At 45.8% G+C, this 15,615-nt stretch overlaps 1 protein-coding gene across 1 annotated transcript in view; it reads left to right on the plus strand.

Moving 5' to 3' along the window:
* The first annotated feature begins 8,978 nt into the window (after positions 1-8,978).
* SLC13A5 (solute carrier family 13 member 5) overlaps positions 8,979-15,615 on the plus strand; it is a 223,572-nt gene continuing 216,935 nt past the window's right edge. The window contains exon 1 of the mRNA XM_063955993.1: positions 8,979-9,559. Within this exon, the coding sequence (XP_063812063.1) occupies positions 9,455-9,559 (105 nt within the window). The 5' untranslated portion in view covers positions 8,979-9,454. The remainder of the gene's footprint in view (positions 9,560-15,615) is intronic.

The raw sequence follows: 15,615 nt of genomic DNA on the forward strand, positions 1-15,615 counted from the left end.
TGCTCAATCTGATTCATGACAGTACTGTAGGTGCAGGCTTGGGTGGAATAAGTGGGCAGGACTTTGACAGTGTTTGTGGCAGTAGCTACTAATGGGGTCAACTCCAGACTGCAGCTCCACTTGGGTGTGGTATGTTAGGCTGACAAGCATTAAACTCAACTTAAGTCTACCCAACACGCAGTACAGACATGCATCAAGTCAACATGCATAGCATGTCAATAGCAAACAGGTCACATTCATCTTGTCTACAAGATTGCTATGTTAACATGAAATAATGTTGACCCAGCGGCAGATTGGGTCACCGAGAACCGGACCAGGTCTCACTGGGCTGGCTGAGATATGCCCCCTCTCATGGCAAGGGGCCCGCATTGCCGTTGCTGGCCATGCTGTCTGGAGAGAAGGAGGGGAGGGCTGCAAGGATGGTAGTGCAGTCGGTACCTCAGCCCACACACCATGCTCCGCAGCTGCAAGCCCAATTGCCAGGCACCCGCTGTAATACATAAGCTAGTGGTGCGCCGGGTCTTGGTGGTCCCCGGCTTCCTTCACCTCCCTGCCCCTGTCGGCCCTGCCTGCTGCACTCTGCCCATGGGAGAAGACAAGTAAAGGTAAATGAAAAGTGTGTGGTAGCATAAAACATATAAACAGAAGGGCATAATTTATAGAACGGGGGATTTGGGGGGGTTGATGCACTTAAAGTATATGTGGTGGGGGGTTATGGGTAGTGGTGGCACCAGAGGTGGGACTGCAGTGTAGTACAAATTTCAAATAGGGGAGCCACACCAACTGCTACCAGCTGTCATCCCAATCTGAGCTGACAGGGGGAAGCAGGTTCAAATTACCCAAGCCTTGGCTTGTTCGAGGGAGCAGGTATGCGCTCACTGCTGACCCCCCCTTATTCTTACCTGTCAGCCAGCCACACTCTCTCTCCTTAGCCCAGCACATGCTGCTCTGCCTGCAGGTGGAGGTTAGCAATCACACTGATTGCACCCCCTCCCTGGATCTGACCCAGGCTGAGGAGCTCTAGGCACCCCCTGCTTAGGTCAAGTTTTTTGACCGCATTTTAGAAAAAAATGTGTGTGGTTAGTACATACCCCCCAACTTTACCAGGACCCCGGCAATCTCTCCACAGCCCTACAATGGCACAAATTGCTGAATATGCATAGATAAATATATATATATATATATGTGTGTAGGGGTGGGAAGGAAATCAAAGAAAAAAAACATGATTGGAATTCTCTAGGTTTTATGTAAAGGATATATTATGAAAAGATTGGTGTCAGCTTTTCATAATATATTCTTTTCTTGAAATATGGAGACCGCTGATCATGTTTCTTTCTTTAGTTACAGATATGCATGCTTGTTTGCTTGCTTTCAGTTCCTAGAGAAGGTACCTAGGCATATTATAGACAGTATAAGTGCACAGGATCACAACCTACCCCTCCCCCTTCTGGCCAGCACAAACTAACCACCCCAATGCATCACTCTACTGAGAAGTGGCAGTTTAAGAGTTAAAAGGTGTTATATTACTAGTTTAATGCCTTAGGATGGTTTGGTTGTGCTGGCCCAGGGGTCCCATGCTCTAGACTTGAACCTTAGCAATGGTAGGAACTCACCTGATGATGTCAACTGGTCGTGGTAGATGGTCCTATATTTTTGGGACAAAGTTTTGGCTAAGAACCACAATTTTGCTCTATGATAAATTGCAGATTACCAGTGTTCTCAGAGTTTAGAGTGTGCACCTGCATTTTCTCTTTTTTTCTGTGTGGCACTAGAAATCTCAGAATGGTAGCACCTCTTGTTATATATGTCAGTCTTAGAAATTGGTTCAGTGCATGGGGCCCCCTGGGTTGGTGTAGCCAGGCTGCTTTGGGGAATCAAAATTGTAACACTTAATCTAACACTTTTAGTACCTAAATTCCTACTTCTCGCCTGTGTAACACTTCTAGCACTGAGCTATTTCTTATTAAAGTAACACCTTTTAACACTTCAACCGCTATTTCTCACAAGCGTGAGACCTTAGGGTCGTGCTGTCCTAGGGGTTCCTGTGCTCTGGACTTGAACCTTAGGGATGTTAGGGACCCACCTGATGAGGTCACCTGGCAGTGGTAGGTGGGCCCATATTTGCTTAGAACCCCAATTTTACTCTACTGCATCTTAAATTGCAGAGTTTATTATAATTATTCTGATTACCAGTGTTCTTGGTGCTTAGAGTGTTCACCTGTATTATATATATATATATATTATTTTTTTTTCTGTGCAGCTTTATTTTTACACTGCAATTTACATTTGCGTTTGGACATACCTCTCTCTCTTTAAATCCTTTTGCATTTTTTAAATCTGCCGACCTGCAGTGCAACATGGTTGTACCAAGGTGCAAAGTTACTTGCTATTTTTATTTTGCTTTGCTCCCAGCTCATAATACAGCCCCGAAATCTCTATTCACCAATTTAAGGGATATATTCTGCAAGATATACTTTAAGTTCTGCAGAGTTGTTTTACAAATATCTGTTGGTTATGTCGTTTCTATTCATAGTGTCATGAAATATATTTATTGGAAAATTATTTTGAACTAACCATAGTACTATATTTATATAGCTTTGCCTGTCCCAAGAGAGCAAGGATATGTCATATGAATGACTCCTTTTTAAAGTAAAACAGCATCTTAAAGAGTACTGTGAAATAACTGCAGTAGGTCACACCAGTCCAGGAACAGTACAGGCTGCACATAAAGTGACTCATAATGAGGAATCTTCATTAGAGATGAATGGGGAGAACAAATTCTCTTATGCAAACTATTCACATCAAATATATATGAAACTAATAAAAAAAATGGCTAATGAACTCGCTTAAGGATAGCCATACTTGAGCACAGGTGACTTAATTAGTGCCTCAGTTATTTTTATTTGAACTCTGTCCTCAGGCATGGATAATCACTATAACCAGGACTGTTAGCGTGACCTGAAGACTGAGGTTGGGAAACCCTGGTATAGGCAAACAACCTACTGTATCTGTACCTTTGGAAAAATACTGAATTTATAAGCATACAATCAGGGCCGACGCGTTGTGGAATGCCTTGGCATGTGTTGCAGGACGGGCTGGAGAGGCGCCATCCCCGCTCTGCTGCGGTAGCCTCATGCTACACCCCACAGACCTAGTGGTGGATCCACAACCTGATGCTTCAGTTCAGCTCCGAGCAGGGGGATGAGCTGCGCCTGCAGCCAGCCAGCTACATACAGTCAGGCTGCGCTCATCTTGCCGTCACTTACTTTGATTTGCCAGCAGCCCTTGCAAACTGGCCACAGCCGCTGTCAAGCGTTCATAAAGTTATTTTGCGGCCACACTCTAGGAAGAGAGCGGACCGATTGGAATGGAGTGTCCAGAAAGCAAGAGGAGTCGACCAGGGTATCCGGACTACAGGTCGACAACAAATGTAGCTCAGGTGCATCCTGTTTCCACTGATCATCCTTGAGATGTTCCTACAGCTTAATTGAAGTCCATCTGTGGTAAACTCAGTTGATTGGACAGGCACACACCTGTCTATATAAGGTCCCACACTTGACAGTGCATGTCTGAGCACAAACTAACCATGAAGTCAAAGGAATTGTCTGTAGCCCTCCGAGACAGGATTGTCTCAAGGCACAAATCTGGGGAAGGGTACAAAAAAATATCTGCTGATTTGAAGGTCCCAATATAGCACAGTGGCCTCCATGATCCGTAAATGGAAGAAGTTCTAAACTACCAGGACTCTTCCTAGAGCTGGCCGGCCATCTAAACTGAGCGATAGGGGAAGAAGGGCCCTAGTGAGGGTGTTGACCAAGAACCGATGGTCACTCTGTCAGAGCTACAGCATTCCTCTGTGGAGAGAGGAGAACCTTCCAGAAGGACAACCATCTCTGCAGCAATCCACCAATCAGACCTGTATAGTAGAGTGGCCAGACGGAAGCCACTAATTAGTAAAAAGCACATGGCAGCCCACCTGGAGTTTGCCAAAATGCACCTGAAGGCCTCTCAGTCCATGAGAAACAAAATTCTCTGGTCTGATGAGACAAATATTGAACTCTTTGGCGTGAATGCCAGGCGTCATGTTTGGAGGAAACCAGGCCAATACCATCCCTACAGTGAAGCATGGTGGTGGCAGCATCATGCTGTGGGGATGTTTTTCAGTGGCAGGAACTGGGAGATAAGTCAGGATAGAGGGAAAGATGAATGCAGCAATGTACAGAGACATCCTGGATGAAAATCCAGCTTCCTGATTGGCTGAAGGGACCTTTCTGTGACAGGAGTCACGGGGGGTCTCTGCATTCGGGGGAAAGGGGTCCCATGTGTAAACATGGGACCCCTTTCAGTCCGTCTGGTTCGGGTAAATGCGTTTTTTTGTTTTGCCAAGTACGTGGATTACAATAAAAGAACCGGACATTGGATCAGGTGAGTATAATTTTATTTTCATTTACCCCGGACTTCGACATCGGAGACGTGGCCAGAGTCGGCCTGTCAACATAGGTAAGTATGTGTGTCGGCATGTATGTAATAAAGTTATACTTTCACGGTGTCTGTGTCCTGTTTTTATTTGGGTATTTTTTTTGCAGTAGAACTACAGGTACCAGCGGGCCCTCCCCCCCCCCCCCCCCGCATGCTGGTACTTGTGGTTCTCCAAGTACCGGCTTGCGGGGGAGGCTTGCTGGGACTTGTAGTTCTTCTGCAAAAAAACAATATTCTTACATTTTTACACATGGCTATCAGCCCCCCATCCGCAGCCCTTGGATGGGGGGGACAGCCTCGGGCTTCACCCCTGGCCCTTGGGTGGCTGGGGGGGGACCCCTTGATTGAAGGGGTCCCCACTCCAGGGTACCCCGGCCAGGGGTGACTAGTTGGGGTTTTAATGGCACGGCCGCAGGGACCGATATCAAAGTGTCCCCTGGCTGTGGCATTATCTCCCCAGCTAGTGGAGCCTGGTGCTGGATTCAAAAATATGGGGGACCCCTACGCTTTTTGTCCCCCATATTTTTGGAACCAGGACCAGGCGCAGAGCCCGGTGCTGGTTGATTAAATATGGGGGAACCCCTGTCATTTTTTCCCCCATATTTTTTCAACCAGGACCGGCTCAAAGAGCCCGAGGCTGGTTATGCTTAGGAGGGGGGATCCCACGCATTTTTTTTTTCTGATTTTTACACCATTCCATTTAAAAAAAAAAAATTAAGATTTTTAAAAATATATAAATAATACTTGTGCCTCCTAAATAGACAAACCAAGTACCTAATCCCTTCTAATATAAATAGATATGCTATTACCAATAAAAAAAAACACACAAAAAACATGTTTTTAAATTTTTTTATTAGATTCCGCCAGCAAAGTGTGGCGGATTGAAAATGACGAATTTACTGTCTAAAAGCACTGTTGTCGAATTTACAATCTTCAATTGAATATACTTTTGTCGAAATGCCGCATTTGTACCATTGCAGAAATGTCGAATTTGACAAATGTCGAATTTCAAAAAGTCGAATTTGGAATGGCCGTTTTTTTGGCGAAAAGTACTGTATTGCATTGTCGAAAAAAAATTTGGGGCGAAAATGTCCCGTTTTTCGACATTTTCGGGAATTCGACCACAATTGCATATACCCCCTCATGTTTAAGATTTTTAGTTAATGTGTAAAATGAACAAATAACCCTGATGTGGTACAAGCAAGGCATCAAATTTATTAACCTTTAACAAATCTCTGCCTTTGTGAAAGATAATACATCACAGTTTTAAAAATCTGTCTAAAATGTCTTTCTCAGATTAAGCCAACCACTAGCCTGACAATTACAGTATCATGCAGCTAAACAAAGACCATTACTTCTGTAACAAGCATCAGCTTCCCTCTCACAAATATTGTGTTTTGCTTCCAACTTATAGAGAGCTTTACAAAGCACATTTAATTAACAATTCTAAATTTACTTTGTAGCTACCTTTTCCAGGATGGTTAGCAACCAATGTAAATATGATCAGCCAGTCGATCCAGACAGGCAGTGAGGGAAAAAGTGAGAGTCCACTGCGCATCCACGGATCTTTTGGAGTCATTTTGGTGTGAGTCTAGTCACCACCACTACCCAGGATATGTAGCTCTGCTCTGGCAGACATCACAGCATGAACTTAAGCTAACTACATTTTACTCTGTAGTAAGTTAGTAACGTCTGTTGTCAGAATGATGGCTCAGAAATGGCGGGGCCATAGCAGCGTAGAGACCAGTTGTGATGTCTCACGTGCACTCTCTATGGGTTCCAGCCTAAAGATAGACAGTCATTAGGTAGACACCATATGGTCGACAGTCAAAAGATAGACAGGGTCAAAAGTCAGACAGTCAAAAGTCAGACAGTCAAAAGTCCGACATGGTCAAAAGTCAGACAGGGTCATAAGTCAGACACACAAAAAAAATGTTTATTAGTTTTTCTGTGTTTTTTTTACAACTTTTGCCTCATTTACTATCCATGTCACAAACTATTACCTTTTACCGAAGCGTGGCGAGCCTAACGAGCCTGCAAGGGGCCGAATTTCACCAAATTTGGCTTAAAAATGTTTAAAAACACAAGAAAAACTTTTTTTGTGTGTCTGACTTATGACCCTGTCTGACTTTTGACTCTGTCTGACTTTTGTCCCTGTCTATCTTTTGACTGTTGACTATATGGTGTCTACCTAATGACTGTCTATCTTTTAACTGTCTATGTGCTAAACCACACCCACTCTCTATAGCCAGTCAGATCCCCAGACACCATCTGTCCAGGATTGCCAGCCCTCTGGCAGCAGCCTCTGGACAGATTAACTGATTTCCGGACTATCCAGAGGAACCTGGAAGGGTGATAACCCTATGCTGTAAACCTGTCCCAATACATCAGGGGTTGAGGGTTCATTTTTACACTTTGCTGGTGGGTGCATAGCAAGGATGGTTTAAGGGTGGATGGGCTCAGGGCATCTTCTCTGCCTATTGCCAGTGGTAAAATCTTTCTGGTGTCTTAAGATGGATGGCACACATGCAGAGAATAGCTATGACTGGCCAGCCATGTGCCATCTGTGATGCTGCAGTGTGTGTGGTATGGGACCTCCCTCTTGACCCATGGGCCTGTGCACCATACACCCTGCACCCATTATAGATATGACAATGGCACACAGCTGTTTCTCTACTTCAAAGACCTGGTGTCTCTACCAACTCAGAAGTCCTTAAGGCCAGGACTTCTATATGTTCTTGTTCTTATACTTATAATGGTCAGTACATCTTCTATGTGCCTTTTTGCAGGAAAATGGATGTGTTAGTGTGTGTCAAACTATGGAGCCGGTTGAGTGTTGATCACAGATGTGCTGAAAAAAGCACATCTACGGTCAATTACTCTGACATGCGGGTGACGCCCAGCACAGGGCGCGTCAGCCCCGCATGCCGGATCCAGACCCTCCTCCCCCGCACGCATGCGAGACCATCACACGGCGGCGATGCTTTTATACGTTTAGAATAGCTCTCTGCCTGCGCAGGCAGACGGCTGCCCGCCCTGTTTCAGGTCGCAGTGGCTCTGTGTGATGTCACGCAGCCACCGCGGCCTGCCCCACAAACAGTCTGGACAATGCTCTCCCCCCCAACGCCACAACGATGCCCCCTCCCACCCACCTCTGCCTCTCAAACAGGCAGAGGCGATCGCACAAGTTAGATGCCATCACATCTCACCGTGTGCGCACGCGCAGTTCGGCTGCTGCACATGCGCACACTTCACCGGGCTTCAGCCTGCGACCGCTGCCATAGCAGCATCCAGGTCTGAATGAGCCCCTATGTCATGAAAATATGCAAACGCACAATGGACTTGTAATAAATTACAGTGAGGGGTCATTAGGATGGTCTATAAATGAGGTTAAACATATCAGTCATTTAGTTGCTTCCAAAACTTTAGTAGTTTGGACATTGAAGTGAAATTTTTGCTTTATTTCACTGTTATTTCAGATTAATCCACCAAACCACAAAACTAGACCCAGACTGATTTTACATGGATGGTGAAGTGGGAGTGTACCCTGAAATAGGTAGCTGCACTTGTCGTGTGCACATACAGTAAAAAATATTGAAAAGGGTGCTTAGATTTTGCTGTTGTAAGTGACCCTTCCAGCGGCCTTATTTCACTCCCATAAAACGGCCAGTTTCCGCTCCGATCACACTCCGATCTCCAGAACGAAGAAAAAACCTCGTAATGCCGTGAGTAAAATACCAATCTCCATAGCAAATTTACTTGGCGCAGTCGCAGTGCGAACATTGCGCATGCGCAATTAGCGGAAAATCGCTGCGATGTGAAGAAAATTACCGAGTGAACAACTCGGAATGAGGGCCAACGTTCGCACTGCGGCTGCGCCAAGTAAATTTGCTAAGAAGTTTGGTAATTTACTCACGGCATTACGAGGTTTTTTCTTCGTTCTGGTGATCGTAGTGTGATTGACAGGAAGTGGGTGTTTCTGGGCGGAAACTGGCCGTTTTATGGGAGTGTGTGAAAAAACGCTGCCGTTTCTGGTAAAAACGCGGGAGTGGCTGGAGAAACGGGGGAGTGCCTGGGCGAACGCTGGGTGTGTTTGTGACGTCAAACCAGGAACGAAACTGACTGAACTGATCGCAGTGGCAGAGTAAGTCTCGAGCTACTCAGAAACTGCTAAGAAATTTCTATTCGCAATTTTGCGAATCTTTCGTTCGCAATTCTGCTAAGCTAAGATTCACTCCCAGAGGGCGGCGGCTTAGCGTGTGCAATGCTGCGAAAAGCGGCTAGCGGGCGAACAACTCGGAATGAGGGCCATGGTTTTGCCCAATTGCTAACGAACTTGCTGCTGCGATCAACTCAGAATTACCCCCATTGTCCAGTAGATGGCATTAAACTACATTACCAAACACATTACAAAGTGTGTACTGATGCAATGATGTACTTGGAAAGTTCCCAGCATAACTTTAACTGAACTCTTCTGGATATCTGTGACACGTAGAGTAGGAGCGAGGTTTCAGGCCACATCATCTTACAATAATGGATATGTGCTTGCTGATGTGTACTTAAAAGGTCCCAACCATAGTGTTATGTTGTACTTTGTAATTTAAGTGCAGAACATTTGTCCATACTGAATATGCATCTAGCCAATGAGGATCTTGGGATGTAACCTACTCATTTATCTTTTGTTGTGATGATACAGACCGGCTGACAGAACTGCAGAGGGATTCTTCTCCTCCCATCCATGTGGAAAGTGAAGTTGGACTGTGACCTTACATTAGAAATGCAGCTACCTAGTGGATTTTACAAAACACACCTTGATAACCTCCCACTGTCTAACTCAGCACTATATCAATGCGAGGAATCCTAGGAGGATCACATACATCTTCTGAGAACTTCAAGGACACTGCCACCTTGTGTGTCAGCCTTGCCAGAATCCAATAGTGACCCCATATTCCATACTACTATACTACTGCTCCATATGATGGCACCATGTGTGAAACAACTTTTGAGCTGCAAGAGGTTTTTTATTTTGTTTGCAACACCACTTCTGCTGTTACCATTACCACTGATCATTCGTTCAAAGGTAAGGTGCCTATCTATGTATCTATCTATCTATCTATCTATCTATCTATCTATCTATCTATCTATCTATCATCTATCTATCTATCTATCTATCTATCTATCTATCTATCTATCTATCTATTTGTCTGTCTATGTCAGATTTGACTAAAACACATTTTTATTAGCACATTATTTGCAATGATATATACTGTCTTACCCGTTTCTTACACCTGGGCGGTTTGTAATTTTTGCATTGCGTGCATGTGTGTGTGTGTGCGTGTTGTCTGTGTTTTTTATGCATAAACCTATCAGGTAAGTACATGATAAACACTGTGCCATAAGTTAGTAACTGTGAAGTTGTAGCATAGTTACAGTCAGTTGTTACAACCAGCTAATGTCCTTAGGGGGCACTGACTAATACGGAGCTGATGACGTCAGTCCGCTTGCAGAGGGTATGGTGCATACTTGCCTATCTGACCCCCTCCATGAGGGAGAAAATGCTCTGTTCCTGGACTTTCCTGGTAATGTATGATTGCCATCACCTGTGGTGAAACTCCTTTCTTATCAATTACCTAGCTCACCACAGGTGATGGCAATCATACATTACCAGGAAAGTCCAGGAACAGAACAATTTCTCCCTCATGGAGAGGGTCAGGTAGGCAAGTATGGTATGGTGCATGTTTTCGCACTGCACAGGCATTAGAATGAGGCGTGTGGAAGTATTGGCAATGTTGAGTTGTATGCATGTCAATTACATCTCCACTTGTGCTGAAGGGGTTTAACTGGGCTGTAACAGGGCGTTCTCACATTGGCATGTTCAGTGAGGGGGTGTCGCCAGAGTAGAGGTTCATATTGCATTGACTGGAGGTGTAAATACACATTCTCAGGCATCTTTTGTACTAGACAGTCGCCCTGGGCCAGACTCACCATCAAATAAGTCACGTCTATAGAATGCTCCAGGTAGCTTTACAGGATAAGGAAAATCTGTGCAGCTCTACAGGGTGCCTCTTAGTGATGAGCACCGGAAATTTTTCGGGTTTTGTGTTTTGGTTTTGGGTTCGGTTCCGCGGCCGTGTTTTGGGTTCGAACGCGTTTTGGCAAAACCTCACCAAATTTTTTTTGTCGGATTCGGGTGTGTTTTGGATTCGGGTGTTTTTTTCAAAAAACCCTAAAAAACAGCTTAAATCATAGAATTTGGGGGTCATTTTGATCCCAAAGTATTATTAACCTCAATAACCATAATTTCCACTCATTTTCAGTCTATTCTGAACACCTCACACCTCACAATATTATTTTTAGTCCTAAAATTTGCACCGAGGTCGCTGGATGGCTAAGCTAAGCGACCCAAGTGGCCGACACAAACACCTGGCCCATCTAGGAGTGGCACTGCAGTGTCACGCAGGATGGCCCTTCCAAAAAACACTCCCCAAACAGCACATGATGCAAAGAAAAAAAGAGGCGCAATGAGGTAGCTGTGTGAGTAAGCTAAGCGACCCTAGTGGCCGACACAAACACCTGGCCCATCTAGGAGTGGCACTGCAGTGTCACGCAGGATGGCCCTTCCAAAAAACACTCCCCAAACAGCACATGACGCAAAGAAAAAAAGAGGCGCAATGAGGTAGCTGTGTGAGAAAGCTAAGCGACCCTAGTGGCCGACACAAACACCTGGCCCATCTAGGAGTGGCACTGCAGTGTCACGCAGGATGGCCCTTCCAAAAAACACTCCCCAAACAGCACATGACGCAAAGAAAAAAAGAGGCGCAATGAGGTTGCTGTGTGAGTAAGCTAAGCGACCCTAGTGGCCGACACAAACACCTGGCCCATCTAGGAGTGGCACTGCAGTGTCACGCAGGATGGCCCTTCCAAAAAACACCCCCCAAACAGCACATGACGCAAAGAAAAATGAAAGAAAAAAGAGGTGCAAGATGGAATTGTCCTCGGGCCCTCCCACCCACCCTTATGTTGTATAAACAGGACATGCACACTTTAACCAACCCATCATTTCAGTGACAGGGTCTGCCACACGACTGTGACTGAAATGACGGGTTGGTTTGGACCCCCACCAAAAAAGAAGCAATTAATCTCTCCTTGCACAAACTGGCTCTACAGAGGCAAGATGTCCACCTCATTATCATCCTCCGATATATCACCGTGTACATCCCCCTCCTCACAGATTATCAATTCGTCCCCACTGGAATCCACCATCTCAGCTCCCTGTGTACTTTGTGGAGGCAATTGCTGCTGGTCAATGTCTCCACGGAGGAATTGATTATAATTCATTTTAATGAACATCATCTTCTCCACATTTTCTGGATGTAACCTTGTACGCCGATTGCTGACAAGGTGAGCGGCGGCACTAAACACTCTTTCGGAGTACACACTTGTGGGAGGGCAACTTAGGTAGAATAAAGCCAGTTTGTGCAAGGGCCTCCAAATTGCCTCTTTTTCCTGCCAGTATAAGTACGGACTGTCTGACGTGCCTACTTGGATGCGGTCAATCATATAATCCTCCACCATTCTTTCAATGGGGAGAGAATCATATGCAGTGACAGTAGACGACATGTCCGTAATCGTTGTCAGGTCCTTCAGTCCGGACCAGATGTCAGCATCAGCAGTCGCTCCAGACTGCCCTGCATCACCGCCAGCGGGTGGGCTCGGAATTCTGAGCCTTTTCCTCGCACCCCCAGTTGCGGGAGAATGTGAAGGAGGAGATGTTGACAGGTCGCGTTCCGCTTGACTTGACAATTTTGTCACCAGCAGTTCTTTGAACCCCAGCAGACTTGTGTCTGCCGGAAAGAGAGATCCAAGGTAGGTTTTAAATCTAGGATCGAGCACGGTGGCCAAAATGTAGTGCTCTGATTTCAACAGATTGACCACCCGTGAATCCTTGTTAAGCGAATTAAGGGCTCCATCCACAAGTCCCACATGCCTAGCGGAATCGCTCTGTGTTAGCTCCTCCTTCAATGTCTCCAGCTTCTTCTGCAAAAGCCTGATGAGGGGAATGACCTGACTCAGGCTGGCAGTGTCTGAACTGACTTCACGTGTGGCAAGTTCAAAAGGTTGCAGAACCTTGCACAACGTTGAAATCATTCTCCACTGCGCTTGAGACAGGTGCATTCCACCTCCTATATCGTGCTCAGTTGTATAGGCTTGAATGGCCTTTTGCTGCTCCTCCAACCTCTGAAGCATATAGAGGGTTGAATTCCACCTCGTTACCACTTCTTGCTTCAGATGATGGCAGGGCAGGTTCAGGCGTTTTTGGTGGTGCTCCAGTCTTCTGTACGTGGTGCCTGTACGCCGAAAGTGTCCCGCAATTCTTCTGGCCACCGACAGCATCTCTTGCACGCCCCTCTCGTTTTTTAAATAATTCTGCACCACCAAATTCAAGGTATGTGCAAAACATGGGACGTGCTGGAATTTGCCCAGATTTAATGCACACACAATATTGCTGGCGTTGTCCGATGCCACAAATCCACAGGAGAGTCCAATTGGGGTAAGCCATTCTGCAATGATCTTCCTCAGTTGCCGTAAGTGGTTTTTAGCTGTGTGCGTATTCTGGAAAGCGGTGATACAAAGCGTAGCCTGCCTAGGAAAGAGTTGGCGTTTGCGAGATGCTGCTACTGGTGCCGCCGCTGCTGTTCTTGCGGCGGGAGTCCATACATCTACCCAGTGGGCTGTCACAGTCATATAGTCCTGAGCCTGCCCTGCTCCACTTGTCCACATGTCCGTGGTTAAGTGGACATTGGGTACAACTGCATTTTTTAGGACACTGGTGAGTCTTTTTCTGAGGTCTGTGTACATTTTCGGTATCGCCTGCCTAGAGAAATGGAACCTAGATGGTATTTGGTACCGGGGACACAGTACCTCCAACAAGTCTCTAGTTGGCTCTGCAGTAATGATGGATACCGGAACCACGTTTCTCACCGCCAAGGATGCCAAGGCCTCAGTTATCCGCTTTGCAGCAGGATGACTGCTGTGATATTTCATCTTCCTCGCAAAGGACTGTTGGACAGTCAATTGCTTGGTGGAAGTAGTAAAAGTGGTCTTACGAGTACGACTTCCCCTCTGGGATGACCATCGACTCCCAGCAGCAACAACAGCAGCGCCAGCAGCAGTAGGCGTTACACGCAAGGATGCATCGGAGGAATCCCAGGCAGGAGAGGACTCGTCAGAATTGCCAGGGACATGGCCTGCAGGACTATTGGCATTCCTGGGGAAGGAGGAAATTGACACTGAGGGAGTTGGTGGGGTGGTTTGCGTGAGCTTGGTTACAAGAGCAAGGGATTTACTGGTCAGTGGACTGCTTCCGCTGTCGCCCAAAGTTTTTGAACTTGTCACTGACTTATGATGAATGCGCTGCAGGTGACGTATAAGGGAGGATGTTCAGAGGTGGTTAACGTCCTTACCCCTACTTATTACAGCTTGACAAAGGCAACACACGGCTTGACAAATGTTGTCCGCATTTCTGTTGAAATACTTCCACACCGAAGAGCTGATTTTTTTGGTATTTTCACCAGGCATGTCAATGGCCCTATTCCTCCCACGGACAACAGGTGTCTCCCCGGGTGCCTGACTTAAACAAACCACCTCACCATCAGAATCCTCCTGGTCAATTTCCTCCCCAGCGCCAGCAACACCCATATCCTCCTCATCCTGGTGTACTTCAACACTGACATCTTCAATCTGACTATCAGGAACTGGACTGCGGGTGCTCCTTCCAGCACTTGCAGGGGGCGTGCAAATGGTGGAAGGCGCATGCTCTTCACGTCCAGTGTTGGGAAGGTCAGGCATCGCAAACGACACAATTGGACTCTCCTTGTGGATTTGTGATTTCGAAGAACGCACAGTTCTTTGCTGTGCTTTTGCCAGCTTGAGTCTTTTCATTTTTCTAGCGAGAGGCTGAGTGCTTCCATCCTCATGTGAAGCTGAACCACTAGCCATGAACATAGGCCAGGGCCTCAGCCGTTCCTTGCCACTCCGTGTGGTAAATGGCATATTGGCAAGTTTACGCTTCTCCTCTGACAATTTTATTTTAGATTTTTGAGTCCTTTTTTTACTGATATTTTGTGTTTTGGATTTTACATGCTCTGTACTATGACATTGGGCATCGGCCTTGGCAGACGACGTTGCTGGCATTTCATCGTCTCGGCCATGACTAGTGGCAGCAGCTTCAGCACGAGGTGGAAGTCGATCTTGATCTTTCCCTATTTTTGGAACCTCAACATTTTTGTTCTCCATATTTTAATAGGCACAACTAAAAGGCACCTCAGGTAAACAATGGAGATGGATGGATACTAGTATACTTATGGATGGACGAGCGACTGCCGACACAGAGGTAGCTACAGCCGTGGACTACTGTACTGCGTCTGCTGCTAATATAGACTGGATGATAATGATATAAAAAATATATATATATCACTACTGCAGCCGGACAGGTATATATTATATAATGACGGACCTGCTGGACACTGTCAGCACTGCAGACTCCTAAAGTAAGCTACTAGTATCAAGAAGATAGAAAAAAAAAAAACACCACAGGTCGGTGGTATACAATTATGGATGGACGAGCGACTGCCGACACAGAGGTAGCTACAGCCGTGGACTACCGTACTGCGTCTGCTGCTAATATAGACTGGATGATAATGATATAAAAAATATATATATATATCACTACTGCAGCCGGACAGGTATATATTATATAATGACGGACCTGCTGGACACTGTCAGCTCAGCACTGCAGACTCCTAAAGTAAGCTACTTGTATCAAGAAGATAGAAAAAAAAAAAACACCACGGGTAGGTGGTATACAATTATGGATGGACGAGCGACTGCCGACACAGAGGTAGCTACAGCCGTGGACTACCGTACTGCGTCTGCTGCTAATATAGACTGGATTATAATGAGATATAAAATATATATATATCACTACTGCAGCCGGACAGGTATATATTATATAATGACGGACCTGCTAGACACTGTCAGCTCAGCACTGCAGACTCCTAAAGTAAGCTACTAGTAGTATCAAGAAGATAGAAAAAAAAAAAACACCACAGGTAGGTGGTATCCAATTATGGATGG

The sequence above is a fragment of the Pseudophryne corroboree genome, chromosome 2 (assembly GCF_028390025.1).
Source record: "Pseudophryne corroboree isolate aPseCor3 chromosome 2, aPseCor3.hap2, whole genome shotgun sequence".
NCBI lineage: Eukaryota > Metazoa > Chordata > Amphibia > Anura > Myobatrachidae > Pseudophryne > Pseudophryne corroboree.